This window comes from Rhamphochromis longiceps, linkage group LG3, assembly GCF_057381845.1.
Source record: "Rhamphochromis longiceps isolate RC_006_pf linkage group LG3, R_longiceps_female_GT1.1, whole genome shotgun sequence".
Taxonomy (NCBI): Eukaryota; Metazoa; Chordata; class Actinopteri; order Cichliformes; family Cichlidae; genus Rhamphochromis; species Rhamphochromis longiceps.
In genome coordinates this window covers 46,968,116-46,988,225 of record NC_140559.1, presented here as the reverse complement: position 1 = coordinate 46,988,225, position 20,110 = coordinate 46,968,116, and the positions used below count along the sequence as shown (strand labels likewise).

General features: G+C 41.9%; 2 protein-coding genes across 5 annotated transcripts; one reads left to right on the top strand and one right to left on the bottom strand.

Moving 5' to 3' along the window:
- The first annotated feature begins 2,077 nt into the window (after nucleotides 1-2,077).
- Nucleotides 2,078-6,650, top strand: LOC146675058 (Y-box-binding protein 2-A-like). 4 transcript variants are annotated; one of them, XM_085400054.1, is made up of 10 exons: nucleotides 2,078-2,268; nucleotides 3,218-3,281; nucleotides 3,372-3,405; nucleotides 3,478-3,567; nucleotides 3,668-3,904; nucleotides 4,035-4,153; nucleotides 4,238-4,478; nucleotides 5,347-5,478; nucleotides 5,577-5,648; nucleotides 6,069-6,650. In XM_085400054.1, exons 1-9 carry the CDS (start codon nucleotides 2,190-2,192, stop codon nucleotides 5,610-5,612), a joined length of 1,032 nt encoding a protein of 343 aa, XP_085256180.1. In that variant the 5' UTR covers nucleotides 2,078-2,189; the 3' UTR covers nucleotides 5,613-5,648; nucleotides 6,069-6,650. The 4 variants fall into 4 exon arrangements, with proteins under 4 accessions (XP_085256180.1, XP_085256173.1, XP_085256165.1 ...); XM_085400039.1 differs by having other exon boundaries at nucleotides 2,079-2,268; nucleotides 5,574-5,648; XM_085400047.1 differs by having other exon boundaries at nucleotides 5,577-6,650.
- A 71-nt stretch (nucleotides 6,651-6,721) lies between these two features.
- LOC146675057 (solute carrier family 2, facilitated glucose transporter member 4-like) lies at nucleotides 6,722-20,075 on the bottom strand. Its single transcript, XM_085400001.1, has 11 exons — nucleotides 18,368-20,075; nucleotides 16,444-16,539; nucleotides 13,580-13,740; nucleotides 11,947-12,071; nucleotides 11,728-11,843; nucleotides 11,302-11,464; nucleotides 10,193-10,380; nucleotides 9,975-10,079; nucleotides 9,385-9,486; nucleotides 9,051-9,254; nucleotides 6,722-8,755 (listed from the first exon to the last, which is right to left on the bottom strand). Exons 1-11 carry the CDS (start codon nucleotides 18,398-18,400, stop codon nucleotides 8,519-8,521), a joined length of 1,530 nt encoding a protein of 509 aa, XP_085256127.1. The 5' UTR covers nucleotides 18,401-20,075; the 3' UTR covers nucleotides 6,722-8,518.
- Nucleotides 20,076-20,110: the final 35 nt, after the last annotated feature.

Here is a 20,110-nt window from a genome sequence, read left to right as displayed (position 1 = left end):
GCATTTATCAAGATCTGCTCCTTTTTCATAATAAAAAGTGAAACCTGAATGAATACTTTCAGCCTGGTTTACTGTCGCCTTCATTGACAAAAATGAAGACAAGGCTTCGTTAAAACACAGAGAGACAGCGCTGAGTGGAACATTACCTATAGTCATGCAATTTGTTTTTAAACAGATGACTGGAGTTATGATGTACTTTTTAAAAAAATGCTGTGATAATTTACAACAGTCCCTGGCTTGCCGAAGATAAGGATTCATCGCAGGTCAGGATTAAACATTTAAACTGTTTAGGTTGGCTCACCTTCATGTAAAATGTTTATTTCTGTTAAACTAATGTAAAAACCATCTGTAACCTATTTTTCTAGCTCACTACTAGAAAACTTAACGCCTGTAACTCCAACAAACACAACATAGTTGAATGGTACCAGGCTTCTACAGACAGTGGATGTCTATGTCTTGATTTGAATATCTTGAAAAAAAGTCTTTTCGACTTTATGACAGAAAGAAATTTCAAACCGCTGAGATACATAATAGAGACCCATGGACAACCCCCAGAGAAAATGTTAAACTGACTGCCCAGTTTTTCTGCAGAGCGTTAAATTCCTGCAACAACTACCACTCTAGGTAAACTCAAGGTACCTGCTACTTCACCACTGCTCTGGTTAATCCTGTATACCAGTCTTTACACTTATAAGCATATTACTTATTTTCTAACCTTTGATTTTTAACGTATTGTAAAACATAAATTTTGTGCTGCCCATTGGTCCAGTGTGCTAACAAGTTTCTCTATCTTTTCAGACGGCTAAATAATATTTCCAAGAGTTTGGGATTCAGTTCTTGGACAAAAGAAGAATAAATTTGAGTTCTCTGGATGACCTTTTACGTGTAACTATTTTTGACCATTGAGTGGGCAAAAAAATAAGAACTTATTTCGTGGCGAACATAACACATGCAAATAAAAAAGTATCTAGAAGTGCTGATGGATATAAATAATCAGGGGTATAGTGAAATAAAGGACATTTTGATCAATTAAAATTGCACTCTTCATCCATCCAAATAGCATCCATCTATAACGTACCAACAAGCTGATTCTGCTACTGACTTTTGCCTTAAGCTTCTTGTACCCCAGATACTGTGACTCTGCTACCGTGGTCATTTGGTGTCTGATCCAAGCATGCCACATTTGACTGGTCTACATAGCATCCGTGCCATGTGGCAGAAAACTTAGTGTCGTGCCCCCCCCCCCCCCCCCCCAGTCTGAGCTTTTATTTTTTTTTATTTTTAATCAATTAATTAATGACATTTAAAAAATATATATTTTGAGAAATTTGTTGTTCAGGAGCAGAAAAAAATATCAGAAACTTCTCATTGCTGTATTTACATATGGGGAAAAATGCTCCCAGATCACTCAGAGTTCTTTTGAAGACCTGAAACAGTTTAACAGCAGGTAAAAATGCTAATGTGTATCAGACTGTATGTGTCTAACTTCTACAGTTTCACTGTTGCTGTTATATTGCTGGCAGCTATTGGCTGTCTACATGTTGTATATGCATATTGGGATTTTCACTCACCGATATAAACAGCATTGTATCACAAAGAGACGTTTACCCACTAGCAGCTAAGTTCTGCAGTTATTTATGTTCTGTGAAAAAGACACTACAAGGCTGTGTTTTTAAGCTATAACATATAGATCGATAGAGATGAATGGCCTCTCAAAAACAGACCAGTCATTCTATTTTTATATAAATAGAACCTGGCGATTGTCGATTCTATTTTTCTAGTAATATATATATATATATATATATATATACATATATATATATATATATATATATATATATATATATATATATATATATATATATATCATCATTTCATTCATATATATATATATATATATATATATATATATATATATATATATATATATATGAATGAAATGAAAACAAATCAGCTTCATTTCACTCATGTCTGTCCTCCACCTGACGATTTTCCGTCCCAATTGCCGCCCTCGCTTGACCAATCAGATTCGAGCTCGCGCTTTCGTGGAAACCAATGAGGGCGCGGCTTCCGTCCGGCAGTCCGAGGGGATGCCGGGATAAAAACTTAGCAGTGGCGCTTGGGAAAGTTTCGGGAAGAGTAGGAGGGAGGGGACTCGGGAGTGGAAGTGTAGTAACCCGACAGCGAGCATGACCGACGCCGAGGCGCAGAGCGCTCCACCATCGGCACCGGTGGAAGACAAACCACAGCCGGAGAGGAAAGTTATAGGTGGGTGTAGAAGTACTCTATCCGCCAAGATTTCTTGGTAAATATCCAGAAAACGTTTAAAGTTAGCGCCTTCTGACCGAGCCTGGGTGTGAAAAACAGAATGTGTGTGTTTATATATATATATTTTACCCTTCCTTCTGTGATATTTCTTGAAGTGTGTGATCCAAGCTGGTTGAATTTGTGTTAATTACAGCAGCCTGGGGTGCCACTGCTGTCTCCGGTGTGCTACTTTTTAGGCAACACGTGTTTGAGGCTGAGTTTTTCAGGTTTTTCTGGGGACTATATTCCCCAAAAAAAAAAAAATGCTTAAACTCGCGCTGTTGAAAACGAAGTTATTTGACTGTCACACATATTGGCTTGTAAAGCTCACGCCTATTAATAAAAGGCCTCGAGGACACAGGTGCTTTTTCAAAAAAAAAAGTTTTCCCCACATGTCAGTCCAGTGGCTGCCTCTGGTTTAATCGCAGGTGTTTGTGTAGGTATGGAGCTGATTCAGACTGTATAGAAGTCCATGTTAACCGAACACTCTGAACGCATGACCCAATTTTTCTTCTTTATCAGCTGTCGTTCACGCGCTTGGTAAGCGAAACACGCGCACGCGCCCTCCCAGCTGCAAATCATTGCAGAAGGAAATTTGGCCAAATTGAACTAGTTTAGACTGCCGTAAAACACACAAACGAGCCGGCTTTGAGCTTGTCTCTGTGAGGAAGAATACATCGTTCAGGTGTCCGTGTGACTCGTCTTGAACTCCTTAATTGTCGGAAGTGTTCCCATGTCGCCTCGTGACCTAGTGCAGGCCTGGTTTCAAAGTCTTGCGGTTAATGATTGATCCATAGAGCTCTCACTTGCGAGCAGGTCACCGCTGATGTAATCAAGATAACGGTGTGAGCTCTGAATGACTACTTGCTCTATTACACTTCCTTATTCTTTTGATGTGCTCTTGTTGTAGCCACTTTGGTCCAAGGCACAGTGAAATGGTTCAATGTGCGTAATGGGTATGGATTCATTAACAGGTAAGGTGTTTCGAATTCTCCCTTATTTCTTTTTAGTATTCCTCACTTTTTTCAGTCTATTGTTTGCTAATGAAGTTTTATTTCTTGCAGGAATGACACCAAAGAAGATGTATTCGTTCATCAGGTAAGGTCTTTCTTTTTTTCTTCATGGGAGTTAATTGTACCCACATTTTTAATGCTAGCCATGTCTCCTCAGACAGCAATCACGAAGAACAATCCCAGGAAATTTCTCCGCAGCGTTGGAGATGGGGAAATTGTAGAGTTTGACGTGATTGAAGCAGCTAAGGTATGGCAAGGACAAAATGTGACATTCTCGGCTGTTTAAAAAGGTATAAAAAAAAAACTGCTCTTGGAGAAAGCATTTCAGGCATGTCTCTGTTCCAAAGGGCTCCGAAGCAGCTAATGTTACCGGTCCAGGTGGTGTTCCGGTAAAAGGAAGCCGCTATGCGCCCAACAAACGGCGATTCCGTCGACGGTTCTTTCCCCGAAGCCCTCGGCCCGGCGACCAGAACAAGCCAGCCGATGGGCAAGGTCCTGATACTGACCGATCGGGAGAGAGTGAGGGAGCGAGGCCTCAGCAACGCCGCCGTAGGCCGCGCAGGCCACGGCCGGAGACACAAGATGTAAGCTAAAGCGGAAAGACGGGTGTGAGGGAGACTACAACCTTTAGGATGATGCTGGACATTGAGATGGATTGAAGTAGTTGAACGCTTATGTTGTTAATGGTCTTTTGTCTGTTTTTTTCCAATTTAGGGTGAAGTTGGTGAGCAGAAGGATGGAGACGAAGAGGGTGGTCAGACACAGAGTGATCAGACCCAGAGTGATCAGACCCAGCGGCCGCCACGACGCAGATTCTGGCGCCCATACCGCAGGTAACTTAACGGTCCTGCTTAGACATCCTGTTTGAAGGACTTCTTGATTCTTGAGGCAATTTAATGTGCTTTCCTCGGATTCAGGCCATTCCGTCCTCGCCCACCTCCCAATCAGGCTGTAGAAGACCAGCAGGCGGCTGCACCAGCAGAGAGCCTGGAGAAGAGTGAGCTAAAGCAGCAGCAGCCACAGCACGAGGTGGCGACGGCGGCGGCGGCACCTGACAGCCCTCAGACCAATGGAGAAGCAGGGGAGGGCCAAGGCCAGAAACAACGCCGCCAGTTCAGACGACGCAGGCAAAGGAATTCAGAGTCCTCTGTCTCCAAAGTAAGATATTTTTGATCTTCAGCTATATCAAGATCACTCAGTGAGGAAACTATGCACAGATGAGCTGTTAGTGATGTTTGGGGAGGAAAAGATCACTACCCACATGAGCTTATTTTTCACTGCCAAGCTGTCCTGGTCACAGAAAACGATTATCAGAAGATATTAAGGCTCTAATGCAAGCAGTAAAATGCTGAACACTTATCGTCACCATGCCCGGCGGATGGGCTGGCGGGCGAAACGCACCTAAGTTTGAATACAAGAACGAGGTGATGTAATAATAGTAATAATAATAATGGATTTCATTTATATAGTGCTTTTTGGGGCCCTCGAAGCGCTTTACAAAACACTGGTGCAGGCAAACTACAGTTGTAGCCATAGCTGCCCTGGGGTAGACTGACAGAGGATACCATGGGTGTGTCTACAAAAGTCTTGTACAAGTTCAAATCTCAGGGACCTTGACCTCAAGGTCAGAGGTCACACTTTCTCTAAATCACCTAGGATTTTCAAATTTATAACTTGGTTGCATCTGATAGGGTGCTGGGGGGAGCACTGAGAGCTGCCATCATTTTTAAATATACTTGTACTGTAAATGTTTTTGTATATTTTACAGTCAATGTGGTGTTCTCATTGGCTTTAATCAGGATTTGAGTGGAAAAACTACAGTTCGCCTCATCTGAAAATATGCCTGATTGACAATGAAAACCCTTAAGTCCCTGTAATATTTATACTGTCTAGATGGTAGACAGGAGTCTAACTATTAGATGAATTTCTATGGTTTTGTGCCTGTATGATGGTTTAGCTGGATCTTCTGAAGTTCTAAAGCTTTGGTATTTTACTAATATTTTCACATCTTTTCCATGTATTGAAGAATGATACAGAGAAGTCTGCATCAGAGCCTAGTACCCCACCACAGACCTCAAAGCCATCTGATACAAAACCCACATCAAAGTCGCCAAAGACCTCTCCTAAAATCTCCCCCAAAACGGTAAAATCGCCTGAGGTAAGACATTAAAGTTGCTCTTTGCTTTCCCAGCTGGTTCATTTTTCATTGGTAGGTGTTTTGTTGACAAATCTCAGCTGTGTTCTTCACTTCAGCAGGCAGCTCCAACAACTGTCCCAGCACCAGCAGAGTGATGACCACGAGGATGGTCACACGACCCTTGGCAAGAGGTGGGACCCCACACTAAAGTGGCGCAACCTTGGATTAGACAGGGTGGGAGACGTGAGGGTGTAGGGTTGCACTTCTTGTGCTGCATGTGCAACATTAGCAGTCTGTCACAGAGGGCCTGATGATGGACATTAACTCTTTAGTCAAGTAAATGGATTTAAGGCGGAATGATGGCATTGAAAGGAGTCTTTGAGAACGCTGCCTGTGTTTGGAGTCAGACTTTTGTTTAACACAGGGAAGATTTTTGGCTCAAATTCTGGGAAATTGGATTTTCTTTCAATATAATCCTTGGCTCGGGATTAAAAGTGCCCTTTTTATTTTTTTATTTTTAAATTAAAGGTCTTCTTTTTTTTTTTTTTTTTTTTTTTTTTGGGGTCTTTCTTTCAATCCATCTCTCCTGCGCTTTCTTTTGTTTCTCATAGGTCCTAGGGTTGGAGGACTGGACCTATTTCAGACCACATGCACTGCTCTCCCCTCCCTGCACTCCCCCAATCCTCCATCCTACCACTTCTCACAGTCATCCTTCAGGCCCCTTCCCCACCCCCTCATCTTGTCTTGTCCTGTCCACACTGACATCTGGAGAGGGTGGGAAGGGAGCGCAGGTTAAGGGGATACAGGTAGTTGGTGGGTGCACATTTAGAAATTGAAAGTACAGCTTTTAAAAAGGGGGAGAGAGGAAAAAATGGGAATGTTATTCCACCCCCTTAGAAATATTTCCTTTAATAGAGCAGATGGGGCCCATCATGTAGTTTAATTTGGCTTCTGATTAATTTGGTTAAAGAGGGGAAAGCTAAGCAGGTCTGCGATTGGTGATGCATAATGGGAGTCTGTTTAGTTCTGTTAACACCTCAAATCAATTCTTGAAACGTACTACTCCCTTAATCTTCTTGGTTGAGGTTGGATTAGAAAGAAGCTTAATTTCCTTTTTATTTTACTTGTGTGTGTGTGTGCTTTTCTTTGGAGGGGATTATGTGCAATGTTAATACTTAAAATGCTAATTAATAAATCATGTTTGCAAATCAAGATTCATTCCCTTCTGACTGGAGTGCAGATTCACTGATGCCTTTGTACCATGTTTTTTTTTTTTTTTTTTTTTATTTTGCCAAAGAAATTGGATTACTTTTGTAGTGAAGAAATTGAAGGTGTAGAAATGAGGGTTCTTCAGGTGGTTTCATTAACAATATTTGCAGTACTTTCACTCTGGTTACATAACCACTGCATCAACATTCACACTATACAGATTACAGATCTCTGACAAGTCTGACACATTAAAGAATAGACTGCAAACGGCACACGTGACGGATGCAAAGAAAACACAACAAAAACTTGGCGATTGTGTGGCACAAACCTTGAAAGTCGGTGCTTGTACTTGGAAATTTCTCGAGTCTGCCTACAAAGCCGAACACCAGCTGGAGTGCGTAAAGAATTTAAAACCTAGACCCTCAAACACACTATGTACACATGAAATACAAAAGGCTTGATCAGAAGTAGCATTTCTGTGGTGCAGTGAGTTTCCTATTAGAGGAGTACTTTCACACTTAAGTTGAGAACACATGTGAAAACTCCAAAATATCAGCGTTTTGGTACTGATGCAGAAAATGCTTTTGGTAACCTAACAACCAGAGGAGTATGAAGGCTCATGTTCAAATTTGAGGCAAAATTTTGTTTCTTTACTGAAACTCATTTCCCCAGAGCACTACCTATACTGAGCCAATCACAACCATGCATCCAACAACGATAGTTTGTTACGACAGTTTACACTTTAAGGTCACACCGTACTGCGTCACACTATAATCAGATTGGTTGCAGTCCAGTCCTGTCAACATGAACTTAGAATTACCTTTGCTGTAATTTGTGCAAATGAAATCATGTGGACAGAAGCTGGCAGGGGCAGACCATTAACTGTCCAGACTATATGAATGTGACACTCGTGTCCTGGGATGACCCCTCCATCGGCTAATATCTGGAGGAGTTCAGAGCAATGTCTGTGAAATCAACTCCAGAGGCATTTTGGTCCGCTTGATAATGCCCCTTGAGAAGTTTCAGACTGGTATTTTTACATTGATGCCAGGTTACACTTTGGATACATGAACATAGCACATAAAATCAGTTTCTAAAAGTATAACATGATTAAATGCATCTGTTACCTGTTCTTAAAGAACAAAAACACTACCTACCCATCATACTACCTTTTCTACATCTGCTTTGAGTAAATAACGGCTATAAATACCGGGTGTTACAGACACACTTCATTTGGCGCCAAAAAAGATTCAAAACCCACAGTATGTCGATGTGATTCCTGTCATTGGAGATCAAAAAATCAATTCATATGTTAATCTCTTAAATGTGTGTTCCCATCTTTGGTAAAAACAGGCATGCTCCATCACACTCCTGGCTGCTGATCCTATTGTTTCTATGCCTAAAAACTTTGAAAACTGTAGATATCTGTTTATAAAGTGCAGGAATCCCCAAGTCTCTCCACACCCATCTGTCAATACTGCAACTGATTGCCATCACCATGGAATAAAGTCTTATTGCACTGGCAGTCAATGCCAGACAGGCTGTTCTTATTAGCATCTTCTTCCCTTGAAACTACAGCAGTCGACCTTTACTCCACTGGTTCGTAGCCTTTCAAGTGAAGCCAGAATTCATAACTATTAACCCTGTACTGCAGTGCTACCACCAAAGGACAATTCCATAACACCCAAATTGTCACACACTTTTAACACTGCTTTTTCACCACAATCTATGTGGAAAAAAAATAAAGATCTCAATATACATATTAGCAAATAAAAGTTTGGTGTCATGCCCCTTTACCCAACTTTTCTCAAGCTGAGCTCAGTTCCATTTTTCTCAGTTCCATGGGGCATCTTCAGTTCATGGTATCCTCCCCCAAGTAGTCCATCTCAGTGCTGGGTTTGTCTATGTCCATACCCATGCCTATGCTCATATCCATATCCATCATCCCTCCAGCTGAATGCTGGTGAAAATTGGCTGCAATCTGGTCAAAGGTCTTGCCCCGTGTCTCTGGTACCCGGAAAAATGTGAAGATGAGGAAGAACAGAAGAAGAGCTGCGAAGATCAGGAAGACATATGGCCCACAGAGGTCCTGCAGAAGGACGGGAAGAAGGTCGGATTATAAAGAGTTGAACTTGATGCCACGTGCCTCTATTAACCGGTCAAGTAGCGGTTTTCATGTTTTCATCTGTCTGTCCAGACTTAACTTTTCAAATGTGAATAAAAAATTTGATTTTGTAAGGTTGGTAACCTTTAAAGACCAAAATCTAATCAGTTTATCTAAGAGGATAAAAGATTGTCGAGCCAAAAAAGAATAACAAAACTGAAGTGGGTGAAAAATGGAAAAGCATTTGTGGACATACACAACATCCATTGTGGATACTCACAGCGACATACTGGAAGCACATGCCAATAATAAAGTTGGCAGTCCAGTTGGAAAAGCCTGCAACAGCCATGGCAGCTGGCCTTGGACCTTGAGAGAACAGCTCAGCTACAAAGAACCAGGGGATGGGACCTGGGCCAACCTCAAAGAAGGCCACAAAACCAAAGATAGAAAGCATGCTGATGTAGCTCATCCATGGAACACTGTCCTATAGAGCAGAAGAAAAGTGGGTTCAGATGTTTGTGGAGACTAGAAATCATATATAAAATACCGAAGTCTGGAATACCATAGTCTGGATTTTATTTATTTTCCTTTTTTTTGGATCGGGGCTTACTTACAAGTAAAGCAAGAGCCACGGTCATGATGACGGCACAGATGCACATTCCACCAAGTCCTAGCATGTGGAGCGTCCGTCGACCCGTCCTCTCTACCAGGAAAAGCTGTTAATATGAAGGTAAAGGGGGGATGGGGGGTTAACCTCAGCTGACATTTGGAGCTAAAGCATTTGATTTGGTCAGATTCTTTCTCAAATATGTATAACGTCAGGTCACTATAATGCTAAAACCACATTTACCATATACCTAACTGCAGTTCAGGACTTCTAAAACAGTGTTAACCATAGTTTAGCAGTGATTTTACAAGCGTGCGCTCATAAAACAATCTATTGTATCAAATTACAATAGTCAGTCTCTAACCCTGAAGCCGTGGCACTCTTACGGCTAAAGTCGTACATCTTTATCCGCTTGATGACACTGAAACATTTTGACTCCTCTTATCTTGTTTACCCTTTGATAACAGTGTTAAACAGTAATAGAGGGACTCTGTGACAGGGCGTGAATGTTTATTGTTCCAAATTCAAAAAGTTATTTAAACGCTCCCAAATTGAATTTCAAAAGTGCGATAAAGGCATGTCGGTGTGATTTCTCACCGAGACTACCGTGAAGGCACAGTTCACCACCCCGGCTCCTATGGTGGCATAAACTGGACTCTGGACTCCTGCTTTCATGAAGATACTGGTGGAATAGTAGAAGATCTGCCAGAGGAGTAAACAAATTTAGGTCAATGTTGAACAGCACTGGCTCCTGATTTTAAAGGACTGCTTGTTTCTGGAACTTTAGGTGAGTCAGTGTAATTTGAAGAACTCACTGCATTAACCCCCGACAGTTGCTGGGAGAGCTGCAGGAGGATGGCGATGATGATGGGCTGGCGGTAAAGCGAAGAGCGAAAGAGTTCGGGTATGGACACCTTCCTCTCCATGTCCATCCTCCGCTTCTCCTCCTTCATCTCTGCCAGCATGTCGCCCACCTCCTGTCTGCCTGTTAGCCTCCTCAGGCCTGCAGAAAGTAGAAATGTAGGAAGTTTTTTTTTCATGTACAAAAACTCATCTGACATTTTAGCAGCTAATTCCGTAAGTCCAACTGATACTCTGTACATTGAGTCCTGTAAATGTCTGATAAACCCAGACATCATGAGTGCGGAGTTGATCTGACCGAGGAACTGGAGACACCACACAGTATGTAAAGGCAAGGCCAAATAGCCGTGGTTTAAACTATAACCTGATTTATCTACTATTTAACTCACCGTGAGACTATGATTTACAGAATTAGTTAAAAAATATTTTAAAGTAATTACTGAGGCCATAAACTCAGCAGAAAAAAACAGTTTACTGTGGTCAGAGATAAGACTTTGGTAGAATCAGACTTCTTTTTGCAACCAGAGGAGTCTCCCCCTGCTGGCCAAAAGAAAGAATGCAGATTTCAGGCACTTCGAGTTAGTTTCGCTTCTCAGGTACGAACATTAGTATCCATCAGTTATATATAAGAACGTATAAAGTGATATGGGTCAAAGTGGGACAAACCCAAACACAGTAGCTGACTGCCCCTCGCTGAGCTTGGTTGAACTGAAGGTTTCTTCCTGTTAAAAGGGAGTTTTTCCTTCCCACTGTCACTAAGTGCAGTTTTCTCTTTATTATTGTAGGGTCTTTATCTTACAACATCAAGTGCCTTCAGATGACTGCTGTTGTGATTTTGCGATATATAAATTAAATTGAATTGAATTGAAATGAAATTGCAAAAAAAAAAAAAAAGATCCTACATTTCCCAAAATGCAACTCAGCAGCTTATTTTATAAGGCCCTATCTGCCTCCTAATGCTAAAAATCCAGTTTATAGTGTAGAATTTAAAATGTAAAACTTAGTTACATAATAAGAATAATAATAGTAAACCAAGACCTTAAAATAACGCAGCCCTACTTACCACTCTTGGCGTGGTGCTCCTGACACCGGACGATGTAGAGGAATCGGGGGCTCTCGGGGCAGAAGGGCAGCAGAGCCATCTGAAGTACAGTCGGCACAACAGTTAATCCCAGCAGAACAGGCCATAAGTGCTCACTGCCGAGTAGCGACTCCAAGCCGAGGACCTGCACAGGGAGAGGAAGCAAGTTTGAGTGTGTGACATTTCAAAAGATAATATGATAAAGCACCTAAAGACAATCCTTTATAGGTGGAAGTAAAGGAAAAGACGGGGAGGTGCACAGACAAAGAGAATGGATTTGAGGATTCAAGATGTGTTTTTTGTGAGCAGACTTTTTAAACGTGGCCTGGAAAGGCCCACTGAATGTCGAGGACATGGAGACAGAGAGAAGATGCCGATGCTATTTATAGACGGTCGTTCCTGCCATACCTGTGCGAAGAGAATGCCAGTGACAATAGCCAGTTGGTGCAGCGTCCCCAAAGCTCCTCTGAGACTCGTAGGTGCTATCTCACCCACGTACATTGGTGTCAAGCCAGATGCCAATCCTGCATCAAAGGAAGAGTTAAGGAAGCAAGAGATTGTTAAACCACTTATTAAATGGACACATTAATGGAGAGTAAAAGAGGGAAGAGACAGTGGCCAGCTCACCACAGTAGGCACCAATGATAAAACGTCCAAGGATCATCATTTCAAAGGAGCGGCAGAGCTTGGACATTCCCATCAGACTTCCTCCAATAAAGGCAAACAAGTTGTTTATAAGCATGGCTTTCCTCCTGAAAGAAGCACAGACCTGCATTTTTGAAACCATTTTGAAATGATAAAACAGCAGGTTTTTTGTCCAGCAGAGTTGTGCACATCTAGTTTGGATATGCACACTGTTTAGTAGTGAAAAACACTAAGAAGCCACTAGAGGGCAGTATCACACAAAATTATTCAGTATCGCACAGAGACACTGGTTTATTCAGCACTTTAACATTTAGTTGATCCACAAAATCCTGTAGAAGGCACAGAGGAGTATTAAAGAAAAGTAACATGTGTGACTAGATTTTGCAGTCTGGTGTTATTTTACTTTACTAGACTGTGATCGGAACCAAAAAAGAGTCTTTCCCACCTAATTTAGAAGTAGCACGGTTCCTACAGCTCAGCTTACACTGTCAGGAATTTACTTGACACAAGCAACAAGGTACCTCACGTATATATTTTGTAACATTCTGTTAATACCTTGGGTTGAAAATGTTTTTTTAATATATATTTTAAAAGTCACTGAAAAGTTACTTCTGATGAGGTTGTAAGCTTATGTAAGCTGCACATTCAGGACTCTGTTAAAATGTCCTTTCAGCCAGTGGAAGCTGTGGACTGCAGCCCAGTTTGCACAGACTCAGGTTACAGCGGGAAACTGGGTCATAACATCCCGGACAGAGCTTTCACTGAATGACTGGTTTTATTTTTGGGCTTATACAGAACTGAGAAGGAGATATTTATGTATCACAATGAAGGCTAGCTAGAGAAGGCTTTGGACTAGTGTTGTCGTTTGCTTAGATTAAGGTTTTAATTGCTCTGTTTATAATGACGATTTATCATTTGCTGTTGAACACTGTGTGGTATTTTGTCGTGTCTGCCTGGCTGTTTCCTAAAACAGTCTTGGTTATCGTTGTAGTGCATTAAAACTTGAAGTCTCTGTTTGTGGTGCTTTTTAAAATTGCTTTCTTGTTTTTCATTCACCCTTAAAACCACGTTTATATGGATCCACTCCCGCTGCATGCAAAATCCTACTTTCCTTACATAAGTGTGTCTTTTTGTGTGTGTTTGAGTGGACTGGGTGCTGCTTTCTTTCTTTTTTTAACTGAAGATACTTCAGACAAACTCCCTACCCACTTCACTCTTTATTAACCTACAGCTTCTATCCATTTACACATGAAAAATCAGACCTTTCATTTGTATGTAAGGAGACTGCGAAGTATGTGTGTCATTCAGGAAGAAGAAATGTGTACTTCTTAAATCTTTGCTCATGTATTCAGTCTTTGTGCAGTTTGTTTCAGATTTCCAGAAAATCTTGTGGTTTGCTTTGAGTAATCTGTGCAACCATGGGCACAGACGGAAACCATCCTCTAAATGTTACAGTTAAAGCAGAGTGTAAGATTAATGAGCTGCAGCCTGTTCTATCTGCTCCATCTCATAAAACAGTATTTCATAGGCTTAGCTTCATGAACCCATCAGGATAAAAGCAACGTATCCCCTCGAGACCACTAGAAAAGGCTAAGCTTGACCTGCGTTGTCTCACCTGCCCAGCCATTCAGAAACAAAACCCACACAGAAGGAGGAGACCATGCCGCCGATGGAGAAGATGGCAACGGACAGCGACCAGAGCGAGGTGAGGGTCCCTGTGGGGATGGGCTCCCCGTACCGGTACATCCATGTTGCATTGTAGTCCCCCTCAATGATCTGCAAGGAGTGCCAAGATAAGTTGGAGCAAGTGACTAGAGGAGTGAGAGAAGAGCAGCACAAACTGCACTGAAAAAAAGGCCATGTTGGATTTACTTGATTCAATAGTGGACATTGGTTGCACACAAATGTTTTGCTTTGGCAGAAACTTAAACAATTGTGTTCAATCAACACAACTTTTTCATATTCAATAAACATGTGCATTTTGTGTTCATAAAACGCGATTGAAACATGTTTAGATGAAGTAAGTTGAGCCTTTGGAATATTTTAATCCTTCACAATTTTGTCATTTTATTTCAACACTATTAAATAACATTTACCCCAATACTACTTGCTCATTTAAATACTACATGTTGTCTTCATATTACATAATGTTCAACAAAGTCTAGAGTCTGGTTAACATAAAAATTTAATGGATCTACAACAACTAACATCCTATCTTTATCCTGGTTGCAGGGGGGCTGGGAAATAACCCTGAATTGTTAGGCAGGGTACACCCTAGACAACCATTTGCACTTACATTGACAGGTAATTTAGAATCATCAATTAACCTAACTCTAACAACTGCACAACTTTTAACTGTGGGAAGAAACCAGAATACCCAGAGAGAAACCAGTGCAAACTAGCCAGATTGTGGATTTGAACCCAGGATCTTCTTACTGTGAAGCAACAGCACTAACCACCATGCCACCAATCCAGACTTAACAAAAGTAGGAAAGCTATGATTTCAAGGCTTGATGCAGAATTTTTTTGTACGTTTTTGTCCTTGACAGGTTAAACCACAATAAATAGCAATAGCATACACGTGGTGTGTCGTAGTTGTCTGCCTCTTATAACGCCAGTGATTTTCCTACAGTTTGACATCTCGTGCGATCTTGTGAATTTCACGAGTTCAGCAACTAACCACTCTTACTAGATTGTATCATGTCATCTTAACAAGGACAAATTAAGTTGTTGAATTTCGTACAGATCCTTCATGATTTAATTACGTTCATAGAAGCATGAAATTATTGTGTTTAAATTACAAGTTAGAGTTTTTTAATGTAAAAAACACCGAATTTACTTTTTTCAGTATATCAAAAAAAGTAGTGGAGGCTACTCGATTTGACTGAGATGGATTCCTGAAACCACGATCCAAAGTATACGAGACTGAAAGTTATTGACTTACTTCACTCGAACATGACATGAACAATTTAATCTAGCCTCTCTGTAGATCATGTAGTTTCTACACTATGTAGTTACACTTAACTTTAAAGCATGAGGCACTTATGTTAAATACACGCAAGATGCTTACGTAAATCCAAGAGTTGGCCAATCCCTTTTTTTCAGTGTGGGTAAAAGGGAAGGTAAGTTTGGAGCGAGGTCTTGCAGACAGGGCCCGAGTAGAGCTTAAAATCAGCTTTTGTAAACATGGAGTATATAAAATGGGCTGCTTGAAGGCTGGTGGTTAAGTCACTTGTCTGCATGGCTTTGGGCGAGATACTAAATACAGTGAACTACGACAGGAAAAAAAAGCTATATGTCACTTTAAATATGAACTTGGATTAGATAAAGGCTTGCAGCGTGAAGCGCTTTGAATGGCTGCATGGACCACAAGAGTACTATGTAAATCAGGCCATGGGCTATTTAAATAGACAAGCACACCGTGTAAGTAACAGCTTACTCCCATGAGTTCATATTTTCAGAATGCTTTCCTCTTTTTTTTTAAAATATAGACTTATATTATCTCACATATACACACTTGTGCACATTCTCATATTAAAAATTGGGAGGTTTCAGTTAATGAGATCTTTGTATGTACAAGTAACCACCGAGAGCCAGAGGTTTCGAGTTCAGAGTGCTCTAAATACTCGGTTTCAGAGGGTTTTTCTCTGTTCTTGGATCTACATGATGTCATAGAGAGTGGAAAACCCAAACATGGTCACAAATCAGCCCCACCCAGCTGCTGTTTAAGTGATCGCTTTACGTGGGGCAGCCAATCAGAAGAAAGCAGGATTAAAAAGGCTTAAAAATAGAGTGACCTTAAAGGGAGTGTTGCTCTTTGTGTCACACTATTTGTAAGAAAGATGTATTTTGTTAAATCAAACAAGTGATCTGTAGATAATTATGCTCACATTTTCCCAAGTATCAGACAAGTTTAGTTGATAGCTGCCCTCACCCGTGCCAGGATTTTAATGATGGATGTCAGAGCTGAGATGCCCATAAATGCAAAAGGCTTTTCTACACAGTGTCCAAGTACCGTGGCACACAAATGAAGGGCCGCTCTGTTTAAAGAGATAAATGCGGATAAACGCACAAAATTTGCTTTCAGATGTGGGAAATGAATCATATTTCTCACGCCTTTTTCTCATCATGCAAACAGAAATATTTCCTTGTTTCCATGACACCTGGAGCAGGGATGTGTTGTCATTTTTGTGATGACACGTAAAGATGGAAAGGAGCCTCGCCCTGCTGTGTCTGTGTCACCTGACTTTGCTTCGGAAGGCTTCACATGACATAGTTTTATTCTTTTTGGTTTATTGTCTAAACATCACCAGGCAGCGTGTTGTGGTGTCAAAGCACACCACCTTGTGAAATCAGGCGAAGCGACTTTGTTGACGTCTGGTTAAATGACAGTGTTAGACTCGTGCATGACACCAGTGTTACATGTTTTATTCTTTCATTTTATATTATGTCCATTCGTCTTTCTTTCTTTTTTTTTACCTTCTGTGGCGCATTGATGACACCGATGTTATATCCAAACTCCAAAGATCCAAGGACAGCCGTGAAGACTGACAGAGCGAGGGTTCCAGTCACTGTCTGCAGCAGAAACACGCACACACACACACACATAGACACACACACACACACACACACAAAGAAGTGAATTACAAATAATTTGTTTTTCAGAACAGTGAATAATCCTGAAAGGTGTTTTCATAACTGTAACAATAAGATAACTGTTGGACAACCACGATTATCTTTTTAACTCTCACTCACTCTCTCTCTCTCTCTCTCTCTCTCACACACACACACACACACACACACACACACACACACACACACACACACACACACACACACACACACACACACACACACACACACACACAACACTGCTGCTCAGCTAACGTCAACTATATATATAACCGTGATCCTGACTAGAGACAATCTCTGCAGTGCTGTTCATGACTTCTCTGACTACTTTCATGTCGACGCCTGAACTTTAGCTTCCCTCCAGTTTCCCATCAGCCCTCTGCCACCTGTCTGCAGGGTGACAGACAGGATGACCTTGGGGAAAATGAACTTCTTCCACTCCAGCATGGTTATAAAATTTTAAATTTCATTTATTTATAGGTCTTTTGTGCTTTTGGAGTTACGCCGCCTGTAAGATTTAAGTCTGTGATGAACTGTTGGATGAACACACAAACACAGACGGGTACTGTCGAAACAACGAGCTTCCTGAAAAGTTTTTTTTCCCATTTTGGTGACGTGGGCTTATGGACTGATACAACAGCAACATGATGCTGGTGATGCTGGTAAAATTTGCTGGACCTAATTTGACCCCGCAGTTCTGCTCAGCCACCTTCTGCAAATATGTTGTCCGTGTAAATCTGTAACTCTTGACCTTGCTGAGTTGAGCTTTTGATAAGTGCTGCTTAACATTCACAAACCACAACAAAGAGGTGTGTAGTGGTGAGCGTGTGCGTCCTTGTGGAAAAGGTAAAGTGCCAGAAGTGGCCACTAATGTTTCATTACACATCCCGCACTTCACTGCATGCACACTTTGCAGTAAATTTCCAGGCATTATGCATGAATCTGCACCTGCTTGTATTTACTGTGAGATACAACACAAGCCCAGATTAAACACAAAACTATCTCAGGTTGTGCAGGTTATCTCCGTCTTTAAGTGATTTCAATAGAGACAAGCACATGACTGCTTCTTCCCCTTTTCAGATTTTATGCTTAGGGGAAATATTTTTGCATTAAACACAAACACACACACACACACGTACGTACGCACACACACACCACATCCCAGCATAGTTTAGTCTGTTTCCAGTTTATTCCCAAAGGGGAAACTTTGGGAATTGTTGCCTTAATTCCAGCGTGGATAGCAGCCTATTCTTCCTATTAATAAGATGATGGAAATCTACATCAGGGGAAAGTCAGGCTTAAAACCAGCACTTAGAAACGATTTCTCCAATGGAGTTTGAGCTGGGCAGTAAACACAGAGTTTGTTTATGAAGGCGGTGGCCTGTCATAAGCTTGCAGTTACGAGGCCTGACTTGTAAACTCAGTTTTGGCCGCTCAAGGTCACCACTAAGGACAGAAAGGCTTCCCCCTCTCTTTGAAACAGAGTTACTCAAAGCTTCTTCTAGATTCATGACTTTCTCAACATTCGGATTTTGCCTTTAAAATTCTGTTAAAAGTGTATAACGGCTCATGGGATTATTTTAAAGAAGCGCACTACAATCAGGAGATATTTAAAGGTTTCAGGTCAGGAAAAAGTGCTGTGCGTAAAATCTTTCCATAGCTGAAAGTACACATTGCAAAGTTCACAAATAACGGCTATCCCTGCAGAAACTTTCTAAACAGGCACAGCTAGATTAACAAACTGTTTATAACAAACTCCAGAAGAAATTACCTCCGCTCCAAGCTGCTGAAACCCGGCCGGCATGATTTTGGCAACTCCTGGCTCCCAGTAGGAGTCTGGTGATAGATGCGTCTGGTGCCAAACGGAGACAAACCCGGGCGTCTTAAAACTGGAGCACTTTAGCACTGAAATCGAACCGAGCTACTAAATCCAAAAGAGAAGAACAAAGAGCTCTGGTGCGTTGTGCCCCGCAGGTTGTCCTCTCTCCTTTGAAGTTTGTGTTGTCTGTCCAGCTGTTAAAGAGTTGACACCGGCATACCCACGTGCACGCCTCTCAGGAGAGGGGCGGGGTGGGGGGTGGGTGGGGGGGAGGCAGACGCAGAGAGGCCCTGCAACAGAGGTCATGACGCAAGCGGGAAGCTCTCCTGACCTAATCTATCTTGGGCCGCAGAGGTGGTGGTGGAAGGAGGGTGGGGGTGGGGTTATTTAGAAGAGGTGTCTGGTTTTTATTATGGTGCTAAGAGATGAAGAATTAAATAACAAAAGGTGTGATTACATTTTCAGATTCCTGTTTAAATCAACAATAATTTATCATTCTCTGGAGCCGTAAGCCAGAGCGACGCAGAGGCCCAAATTTGGTCTCATTTTGGACCGTTTTCATGAGCTTTGTTACGTAATGGCCATAGATCCCCACCCCCCACAAAGAACGATAAACTCAATCTGCAAAGCATGTGCAAAGATGCTTCTCCCTTATCACTGACAGCTCAAGGTTAATCACCTCATTTCTGGACCTGCAAATGGAGGACACACAGTTGTGGAGATGTTAAATGTCAGGTGACCTAAAAGTCGGAGTCCGCCATTATGACTCAACTTCCCTAATGGGAAGTGAAAAGGGGGCTCGTCTTTGCCGCTGTGGTCGCCATTGTCTGCCTTCCCAACAGATACAAATCCCTTTCTATTTCAGATCACATGCCAAAGAGGTCATCAGCCTCATTTAACCCCCCTTCCTCCCTTCTCTGTTGCACACAACAAAGCTAAATCCTCTTCCAGCAGGCAACAGGTGGGCCCTAAAATTGGGCCCTGCCACCTGAGTTAGGAGTGTACAGTAGGTTTGGTTAGGGGGAAAGTTTGGGGAGGGACCAGAGGCGTAGATTAGGGAGTGTGTTGTGGGAGGGTTTTGCATTGGGCGGGAGGAATGGAGATCCTGCAAGCAAGCTCAGTGGGAAAAAAAAAACCTACTCTAGATCTCCCAATGAAATGAGTCATGACCACCCCTCGCAGACACACTCCCACCTCACACCACTCTCTGGTCAGAGCATGCTGCCCTCTCCTTTGCCTTTTGCTGCCCTCAAACAGTGGGAGAACCCGACACCCCTCATCCAAAGCCAGGGCCCCAAGCACAGTCATGTGCGACTCTGACTAAATGCAGAGAAACTTTACACCATCGGAATAGTGGCGTAGAGCCTCTTCCAGCACAGTTAAGGGGTTTATGTACGCAACCGGGGGGGATTAAGATGATGATATTACAGAGCCAAAAAGTATCACATGAATTCATTTGGAGTGAGCGAGGAAGGCTGAAGACTGGCAAATCGGTACAAACACACCTCACAGACTCAGCGAAGCGCCGAGGAGTTAACGTTTTTAATGTCACAGTGTCACCTGCGTGTGTGTTTTACTGTTATCCAACCGAAAAAAAGTCGCACAACCACAAACACGCACTCAAACACCACGTGACACAGCCAACTAACCCAGTGTGTAAATACTGTTCCTCCTTGTCGTGACCTATTTATGCAT

Bases quoted from the DNA above. Each gene is read 5' to 3' on its own strand.
- LOC146675057 (XM_085400001.1), bottom strand. From the start codon at position 18,400: ATGCCGGCCGGGTTTCAGCAGCTTGGAGCGGAG. The intron at 12,072-13,579 runs GTGAGACAACGC...TGCTTCTTTCAG, and splicing joins GTTTCTGAATGGCTGGGCAG to GAGGAAAGCCATGCTTATAA. The intron at 11,844-11,946 runs GTGAGCTGGCCA...CCTTTGATGCAG, and splicing joins TATCATTGGTGCCTACTGTG to GATTGGCATCTGGCTTGACA.
- LOC146675058 (XM_085400039.1), top strand. From the start codon at position 2,190: ATGACCGACGCCGAGGCGCAGAGCGCTCCACCATCGGCACCGGTGGAA. The intron at 3,282-3,371 runs GTAAGGTGTTTC...TATTTCTTGCAG, and splicing joins GGGTATGGATTCATTAACAG to GAATGACACCAAAGAAGATG. The intron at 5,479-5,573 runs GTAAGACATTAA...TCTTCACTTCAG, and splicing joins AAACGGTAAAATCGCCTGAG to CAGGCAGCTCCAACAACTGT.